This window comes from Teleopsis dalmanni, chromosome 1, assembly GCF_002237135.1.
Source record: "Teleopsis dalmanni isolate 2A chromosome 1, ASM223713v2, whole genome shotgun sequence".
Classification (NCBI taxonomy): domain Eukaryota; kingdom Metazoa; phylum Arthropoda; class Insecta; order Diptera; family Diopsidae; genus Teleopsis; species Teleopsis dalmanni.
In genome coordinates this window covers 81041950-81052028 of record NC_051846.1, presented here as the reverse complement: position 1 = coordinate 81052028, position 10079 = coordinate 81041950, and the positions used below count along the sequence as shown (strand labels likewise).

The following is a 10079-nucleotide window of genomic DNA, read 5'->3' as shown; positions in this document are numbered from 1 at the left end:
TGTTGTTCTTTATATATGTACATGACGTAAGATATCTGCGGGTTTAAAAATAAGAAACAAATGTTTCTGCAAATAAGAATATAATTTTTTACTAAAATCGTTTAACATTATTCGAAATACTCCCTTTCCGACTCGGTACAATGTTTTGCTCAGTCCAAAAGAATATCAAAAAGTGTTTAGATCGTGAACTGACGTATGGTCGAACTCTTTTAAATGATCTCAACACAAAAATAACGCTTTCATTAGAACACAGGATCATCTAATTACACATTAGATGAATACTGGATGTAGCTGGCGTGTGATTATCGATAGATGGGCTAACCATTTATCGACCACTTATTTAATCTACCATGTTATTAACAAAAATCATTTTAAACTTGAATTGAATTGATGATAGTTTTTAACCAAGATTTCTTTATCGGATGCTTCCTTCTATAGTGATAGAAGGAAGACTGAAAGACTGACGTAAAACTGATGTAGAGATAAGATAAACGCACTATTATTGAATACGAGGAGTGGTCACCATGGAATTGACATTTATTAGCACTAAATATATACCTACTTTCAATAAGTATTTTTTAAAATGCTATGAAATTTTATCAGCAAATCACTAAAAGGTCTATATTAATAACTTCTATAAAAATATATAACTTCCTCAAATAACTATCTATTTTTATAAAGTCCTGCTTATATAAGATAATTCCACTTTTCTAATAAAATGATTACTAGCAAAAGAATCGTGTTGAAGTTTTTTATAAGAAAAAATATATGAGTCAATTTGGTTTTTAACCACTACGATTGATTGGGTCGGCCTACCATCATAACCATAACATCAATTTTTTTGAGACTCAAGAATCGTTTTAATTTTTTTTAAAAAAGTCCATTATTTTGTTGCTCAGGTGAGCTTTGCTATACAAAACGATCTCTACAACCCAATCCACGCTCTAAAAAAGAAGCCTCTTCATCATGCAGTCAGAATAATGAGAGCAATATCAATTCTTCTACATGAATTTTATTATAAAACTAAAATATTACGTACAGTGCTTACTCGAAAACTTGAACTAATTTGGGTCAACAATTTTGTTCACGGTTTAAAGGATTGTTCACTTCTTAGGGCTGTGAATGTGAATGTAAATGAAAAAAATCATCACATAATTTAGCGTTCATGTATGTTAAGCTAGACTTCACGTCATTCAGCGTTCATGTAGTCAGTTTTTACGTAATTCAGCGTTCATGTTAGTCAGTCTCTACGCAATTCAGTGTTCATGTTAGTCAGTCTCTACGTAATTTAGCGACCATGTAAGCTAGGCTTCTTGTAATTGAGCGTTCATGTTAGTCAGCTTTTACGCAATCCAACGTTCATGTACGTCAGCTACACTTCTCGTAATTCAGCGTAAATCAGTTTTCAAGTAATTCAGCGTTCATGTTAGTCAGTCTCTACGTAATTCAGCGTTAATGTAAGTCAGTTTTTACGTGATTCAGCGTTCATGTAAGCTAGTCTTCACGTAATTCAGCATTCATGTTAGTCAGTCTCTACGTAATTCAGCAACCATTTAAGGCTTCTTGTAATTCAGCGTTCATGTAAGTCAGTTTTTACGTGATTCAGCGTTCATATAAGTCAGTTTTTACATAATTCAGGGTTAATGCAGTCAGATTTTTCAGCGTTTATGTTAGCCAGCTTTCAAGTATGCGAAGAAGCACTGTATATTATGTATTTAATGGACTGATATTGACATCTTAAGAAAGCAAATAATCTTACGTAAATTTTTCAATTTTTTACGCAATTTTTTATTAATTTTATGCAATTTTCTTTTTTTACATGATTTTTTTTAAATATATTACATCATCATATGCTATAAATTGCGGTGCCTTTTTGTTTTATATATTGAAATTAATATTAAATGAGTTTTTTACTTTTATATTTTACTTTATTTTATATAAGAGGAATTTCTTTTTATATATAAACTGCTTAAACACGTATGAAGTTAAATAATTCAAATTAAAACCATTAAATTAATTATAAGTTCTTTTATGTTTTTAAATGTTTATGCACAAAAAGTACAATTACCCAGGCGAACAGCAAATTAAGATAAAATATATTGAATGAAATATAGCAAATAATGTAGTACGTTAAGTAAGACAACATCGAATATTTAATTAAATGTATTTTAAAGAAATTAACCTTCCTTACTAATTTAGCATTAAGATACATATACTTTACTATATATAATAATCCTATAATGTCCGCTTGATTATAGGCTATTTTTGTTTTTTCTTTTGTTGTTTAGAATATATTATTATATTTACTGTCTGTTATCAAAAATTTCGAATTTTTGTTTTATATTCTCTCGTTTGTTACATTATTTAGGTTTGTTGTTGTTGTTCTTGTTCTTATAAACGAAAAAGTAAAAATATATTTTTATGTAGAAATTACAAATATTAAAATAAAGAGATAAAATATATATATACTTAGAAAAACTTGGATCGATAATTATAGCATTTTTACCTTTTTTACTTTAACATACAATATATATTATATATAAGTTTAAAAATTTCCTTTTCTTGTATCAGCGGTATTATTATTTATGATTTTAATAAATTTATATTATAATTTATTTGAAATTTTGTTGTTGTTGTTTTTAGAGCGACGATTTTCATATGTTGTTTTTGTATTTTTTTTCTCTTAATTCTCTCAAAACCGAAATTGAATTTAAATGTACTTTTGTGTTTGTGGTTTATTTGTTGTTTCATTTTATTGAAAATTTCATTAAATTTACTTTATATTTAAAATCAAAAGTTCATTTTTCTTAACGGTTGGCGTTCTTAAGTTGATTGGATAACCAGTCCAGACCTTCGTAGAGACCATCGCCGCTAGTTGCACACGTCGCTTGAATATACCAGTTGCGATTTCTTAGCGAATGTAGACCAAGTTTATCAGTAATTTCAGCCGCATTCATAGCATTTGGCAGATCCTAAAAAAATAATTAATTATTAATTCGTTAATAATAAATATGTATAAACAATTAAAAAATAGTTTATAATAAATTAATTGAGTGTGACATGATGAGCTAATCCTCAAAGTTATCAGTTTCAATTTTCCTCTGGTACTAATATAAATAATTCGAAACTATCTCACTAATGGCGTTTTTGATTAATAAATCTGGATTCATGACACATTTACACGCGATCTGTCAAATTCGCGCGTAGCCGCTATGTATAGATTCAGTCATATAGATACTATTTCTATTGTGATTTTTACGAGATTGGAATATTGTTAAGCTTGTTAGTGACTATATTCATTTAAACTAATTACAGAAAGAAAACATATTCTATATAACGTTTTAATGGACCTTTGGGTCTTTACTTTTTATAACTAAGTAAGTTTACAGTAGTAGTTTTAGTAGTTCTAGTTTCAGTATATCGTCTAATTCCCATGATGGAATAGTTTTTATCGCTTTAGTCTTACATATGGCGTTTTCGATTGGTAAATCTGGATTCAATCTAGATTTATTCTCTCGATCTGTCAAATTTTGTTGCCCAATCGAACATTTTTAGAGCAATTTTCTCATAAATACATATTTAGAATCAAATCACACTTTATTTATTAGTCATACAGTCAACAGCTGCTAGCTAATAATTCTACTCTTGCTACTCTGGCAAAATATCTAGAGTGACTTCGCTCAAAAATGTAAAAAGATTCAATCGAGAATGCAAATTGCGCTAAAAGTGAATTTCGATTGAAAAGGAGATTACGCCAGATTTACGAATAGAGAACGACATTAGAGAGAATATATTTGATGTGTGTATGTGTATTATTCACAAGTATTTTGTTGTTTGTTATTTAGAAAATGTGTTAAATCGGACATCCATTAAACCGAAAATTCTCCGTAGGTCGTTTCGAACTTATGATATGATTATTGTTGCAAGATGCTTCTAAGGATCTTGAATATTCTTTACTCTATACAACATAATAAAATTACTTCAATTTGAACATAAATCCGAAATTGGGGTTAATCAGCATAATTAAAACATTTGGGTTGCGTAAGTCATTAAAAATGAAGGAAAAATTTCAGATACATATTATATACATATATATATATATATATATATTTAAACAACATAAACTGAATAAAAACTAAACGATAATCCATATTACTCATTCAATTAAGATTAGTATAGTCTTTGATTAATAGACGATCAAAACTAATAAAATGTTAATGAAAGTTGTATTTTCTTTTTTAATATTCTATGCTACCTCAAAGTTAATATAAGACTTCTATTATGAACACCAAATTACAACAAATCCTCAAATAGCTAGTGAAAATGATTATATAACATGGTTTTACGTTCCTTGATTTTACTTTAGTAGAAGTCTAAATGGCCCAACAAAAATAGAGATGGTCATAACTAAGATGAGGAATGGACCACAAAATTCGTGGCAAGATATCTAGTTTTCAATTATATACTTTTAAAGAAAAGTTTAGCACAACAACAATACGTTTTACAATTTTTTTAAATTCTTTAGTTCAAAGTTTTAAAATAAATTTTCCTTTCTTATTTTCTTTCTTTATAAAATCCTTATTCACTATATATATTTTTGCTAAAATTATCTAAGGCCCGAAGTCAAGCCCTGTTTTGCTTACACATTTAACAACTATATTTTAAATTCTTTACTTTTAATAAAAGCAAATAATTATAAAATTAATAATGAATAATAATAAAAATAATAATAATATCAAAATTAAATAATAACAAAAATAAAAAATATATTAAAACTAAATAAAAACAAAAATAAAAAAATATTAAAACTAAATAATAACAAAAATAAAAAAATATTAAAACTAAATAAAAACAAAAATAAAAAAATATTAAAAATAAATAATTACAAACAAAAAAAATAGTAAAACGATAATATTAAAAAAAATTAAATTAACAAAATAATATTGACAACAATAATAATATTGAAAATAATATAAAAAATAAACAACAATAATAAAAATAAACAACAATAGTTATAATAACAATAAACAATTATTATAAATAAATAATTATTTATTATAAAAAAAATAATTAAAAATAAAATAAAATAAACAAATGAAATACAGAATTTATAGATGAATCATCACACTAGTCACGTTGTTTGATTTCAGTCAAACTATATAATTACATGTGTACACGTGTTTATATATATATACAATATCATATATATTATTGTATATATATACATTTTTTTCTTGATATATTTTGTGGTGCATATAATCTGGATTTACTTTTCTTGATAAGATTTAACGATTATTGGTTAACGTACAATGTTTTTGTGTAGTTTAAGTTTTCTTCAATATCGTGACACTTAAACTGTTGATAAATAATCAATTAATTATTATATTTTTATTAAATAGTAAATGCCAAGTCCTATTTATATTTTTCTGATATTTGAATTGAATGTTACAACTGAGTTACGTGACTTTAGCAGTCAACAAAATATACTAACTAGGTCAAACCCCAAGAATCATTGTGATGCCACTACTAACACTGAACATTAACTGTAAGTTAATTATAAAATCATTTTGAGGCACAAATAAAACACAAAATGTTTTTAATACCAACATCAGATAGACTCTACTTTTCACAGCTCCAGAAGAACTCGACAAATTTCTAAAATATTTTAAGAGCGAATTTCTATTTTAACATTGTATCTACTGAATGGAAAGTGACAACTAAAACTTGTTGTTCTTGTTGTAATCCGCCGAAATCTGCAAGCAAGGATTACAGGAGGAAGACATGGGTTGAGATGTGGATGAATGTTTTTGGGGTAAGGATGTGTGAAGTCTTAGAATTGTTCTCTGATAGTATGTTTACTTTACTTCTAATATAGAAAGAATCATATTATTATTGATATTAAAATCAACAAATAGGCTCTTTGTTGTATGATTCTAACAGAAATACCCAATGGTATAGTTCCTTTTAGGTATAGTGAACTTCACATCGAGACATCGAAATTAACAAGTGGCACCAATCCAACTGTCTCTGGAACCCTATAGTTCCTAAAGAATCTCCTCCTCTTTTAGACTTGCTTTACCTAACCATATGCTAACCTATGTATACGAATTTGTAGTTCCTTTCATAATAGCTATTCAATAGATCTCCGCTACATACAATAACATTTAAACAGAATTGTCTACATATTGGATTTATTCATCGTTTCAGACCGTAAATTGATTTTATTTTTATTTTAAAATCATTTTTTTTTTTATTGTAATGAGTACCATCCTTTTTTACTTAAAAATTTTGCACAACCCTAACGTGGCGAAGAGACAAATTACGAATGTACTAAGTTATTTTTAAACGAAATTAAAAAGATTCTGTAAAGCACATGTACACTTTTTATCAGCACGTTTATAGCATCACTATATATGAGAAAAATATTTTATCGCCAAAAGTAAATAATAAGAATATCATAAATTTATCTTTAGATCTTCAACAATAAATTTACATTATATATTTTTTTCAACGTAGAATATTCTTATCTGAACAAAATTATTTATCTCAACGAGAACACGTAGATATGCTACCTATGACTGATATTATTTGATAAAAGCATTTTGCATAATGTACAGAAATAAAAAAACACTATCTCTTATATTGAAAATAAAAACAGTTATGATTAACCAAGTTTATAATTAAAAAATATGAAGAAACGCTAAAATTACATGCATGTATATGTGTATAAATATTTGTTTTATATAAAATTTTAATAAAAAAAGAATTTACTAACCTGTTTGTTAGCAAAAATGAGTAAAACAGCATCTCTGAGTTCATCTTCAGCTAACATACGCATCAATTCTTCCCTCGCTTCACCGATACGCTCTCTGTCATTGCTATCAACGACAAATATTAGACCCTGTTTTGAAAGTAAAATTATTATAATTTTTATTATAATTTTAACTATGTTAATAGATTCAATAAAATACAAAATAATATAAAATTTATAGTTTATTAAAATCAGCCCCGTCTTGAAACAATGAAAAACTTGTATAATCAAAGTAAATTCATTTAAAGTCGGTATCATCATTAAATTTTTTTAATACTCTTAAATATTCTTTTATAATTTTATATATTTTAATCGAAAATTATAATTACTTGTGTATTTTGGAAGTAATGTCTCCATAATGGACGAATTTTGTCTTGACCGCCCACATCCCACACTGTAAAGCTAATATTCTTGTATTCTACAGTCTCGACATTGAAACCTATAAACATTTATAAATAATACATTATTAAAATTAATTCATTAATATATATATATTTTTTAATGCTTGTAATAGATCAACTTACCAATGGTAGGTATCGTTGTAACAATTTCACCTAATTTGAGTTTGTACAAAATTGTGGTTTTACCAGCGGCATCTAAACCGACCATTAATATTCTCATTTCCTTTTTACCGAAGAGTCCCTTAAACAGATTTGCGAAAACGTTCCCCATTTTTTGTAGTTGTTGTTATTAAATATTCAGTTTTAAAAAACGGAAATTAGTCGAGTATCAGGAATTTAAATATATTTAGCTTTATTGGAATTATTATCAATCAATCCGAGTTTTTGCACAAATGATTGTACTCGGATGCTTATGGGAATCTGTAAAAGAAAAAATATATTAAAAATATTTAATTATAAAAACTTTGATTTATATATATAATTATATTCATATATAAATAATTCAATTAAAAAAATCATTTCTATTATCATTAAAGTTATATTTTATATAAATTGTAAAAGAATATGTAAATTGTTCTTACATTTTAGATGCAAGTACTATAGAATGAACTGAATGATAGGATGATAAAAATGATATATTAAAATGATATATAAATGATATATAACAAAGATTCACCAAAAAAATATAATTTGTATATTTTTAATAAATGTTCCTTTAATTTTTTGTAGTTTAAATACACCACTCTATTATCACCTCATAATTATTGACTTTAACGACCAAAGACTGATGACCTTTCCCTTAGGTCATAGGATTAGATAATCAAATAATCTATCTTTCATTTTATAATGTTGATAATAAAGGTTGGTATACTACAATAATTGTTTATATTTATTTTTTGTTAAACTTAAATATGTAGATAAAAGGTGTACAGATAACACGACGATGCAACCTATAAGAGGAAAAGTAAAATTTAATCTCAAATTGAGTTTCCGCAATATAGACAAAATGTTTATAAGAGATTACCCACAGAATTTTTTTGTAAAATTATTCTTACATATATAATATAATATTCTATAATAAATAATATACATATAATATATAATTAAAAATAAAATGTCGTAGTATTTCTCTCGATTAAAATGTAGTATACCTTTCTTTGCAATATAAATGGTAGTGAGTAAGTTTGACTTGGTGTTAAGGGGTACTACTTCGATTGTTCTGACTAATAGAAGTTGGCATATTTAATGAGAGTATCATAAGGTTAGAACCCAAAATAACGCGGGTAAAATGACTTCATTCATTACTTTTATTCGATATGAGTTGCATTTTCCAATAGGATGCACTGGCCCAAATTAAAACAAAAGTGTTAGCTAGATGTCGCTCTATTCCAAATAGGAAATCATATCTAAACTTATAGCATGAATATATATCGGTGGAAGTTTTTGGAAGCGTTTATCGGCTCATTAAGGTCGTATATGTGTTAACACTACTCTGGTTGTAAGTCTTAATAGTTAGATAACAACGTTTTAAAACTCTGAACTCTATGGACTATATCCACAACTTCGAAATTTTATGTAAATTACTATACGTTACCGATTTTTTGAGAGTAGTAGATATAAGATTCGAGTGTACTCGCATACGAATTTGTAGCGAACTCTTAAAATTTTTGAAAATCTTAAAGCGGCTTTAAAATTTTCAAGCAGCTCAAAGAGCAAATTAACTTCACATATATAATTTTTATTTAATTTTATACATAAACGTTTATAAATCAACACATCTCCTATTACAGTGGTTCATTCTAGTGGTCACAGATACTATTAAGTAAACGTATTTTAGACACTAAGTCGCTTTTGAACAAGCAAAGAAGACATATACGTATAACAACACGTGCTGGAGTATTTACGAGTGGATCGCTTTGTTTCATATTTAGCCAAAATTAATTGAGAATTTAATGTTGCTTTCTCATTAGAAATTTGAACCTATGATAACATTTATAAAATATAATATAGACTTGTCTATAAACAAATATTGTAATTTCAGTAAACAAACACTTAAGGCAGTTGCAAAATTACTAGTAAATATAAATGGTTCTGGAATTGGATATGGGATTTAGAAGATGTATTATTTAATAAATTAGCTAGAAAGTTTCTTTGATTCCACATTTCTTATAATTTAGGATTGTCTTATAATTATAATTAACTGGATCTATTGATTAATTTAATTATTTGCTCAACTCTAAGCTTATAAATATGGTTGCGTAAATTAAAGAATTGTATGAAATTATATATTTTTGAACCCAATTGATGGAAACAGAATGAAAAATTTTTGTTTATATTTACTGTAACCAAAAAAGCAAACATAAGCCACAGAAACTAAGTAAAATTGAAAGAGACAATAAAATTTATATATAATACAGTAAGTAATCATAGTCTTTAATTATAATCCATTATAGTATTCCTAACAAATAAATGGTTAAACCATTTATTTACTAATAAATTAACGTATATTATTCAACCTTATTGGTTTAAGAAGCTGCTAAGTTTACGTCTAATAGTCATTTGGCTGTACTGGCGGTCGGTCTAGTAACACCTATACAGTAAACAAGGAATCGAAAAGTAAGTCATTGTTTAGACTAGAGCAAACCCTTTTTAATAATAAAAAGATTTAAGTATTTCTTAAGATTGAATCTCAGCAATTGGAAATATGCTTATTTAATATATATATAGATAAAACATCCATTATTGGATATGAATAGTACAATTTTAATTATGTGTTAATTTATTACTATTGTTGAAGTGTACTTAATAGATATTAAGTAAGACGTGTGCGGGTTCACTGAACCAGTGTTCAGCTCCCATACTTATTT

General features: G+C 26.4%; 1 protein-coding gene across 1 annotated transcript; it reads right to left on the bottom strand.

Annotated features, from left to right (window-relative positions):
- Positions 1-1906: 1906 nt before the first annotated feature.
- On the bottom strand, positions 1907-7635 carry LOC119668337 (ADP-ribosylation factor 1). Its single transcript, XM_038077810.1, has 4 exons — positions 7336-7635; positions 7141-7250; positions 6776-6901; positions 1907-2972 (listed from the first exon to the last, which is right to left on the bottom strand). Exons 1-4 carry the CDS (start codon positions 7481-7483, stop codon positions 2808-2810), a joined length of 549 nt encoding a protein of 182 aa, XP_037933738.1. The 5' UTR covers positions 7484-7635; the 3' UTR covers positions 1907-2807.
- Positions 7636-10079: the final 2444 nt, after the last annotated feature.

What these genes read in the sequence shown, in the direction of transcription:
- LOC119668337 (XM_038077810.1), bottom strand. Translation starts at nt 7,483, where the DNA reads ATGGGGAACGTTTTCGCAAATCTGTTTAAGGGACTCTTCGGTAAAAAG. An exon ending in ATTACTTCCAAAATACACAA is followed by an intron (nt 6,902 to 7,140) that starts GTAATTATAATT and finishes CTTTCAAAACAG; the next exon opens with GGTCTAATATTTGTCGTTGA. An exon ending in TCATTTTTGCTAACAAACAG is followed by an intron (nt 2,973 to 6,775) that starts GTTAGTAAATTC and finishes TTATTTTTTTAG; the next exon opens with GATCTGCCAAATGCTATGAA.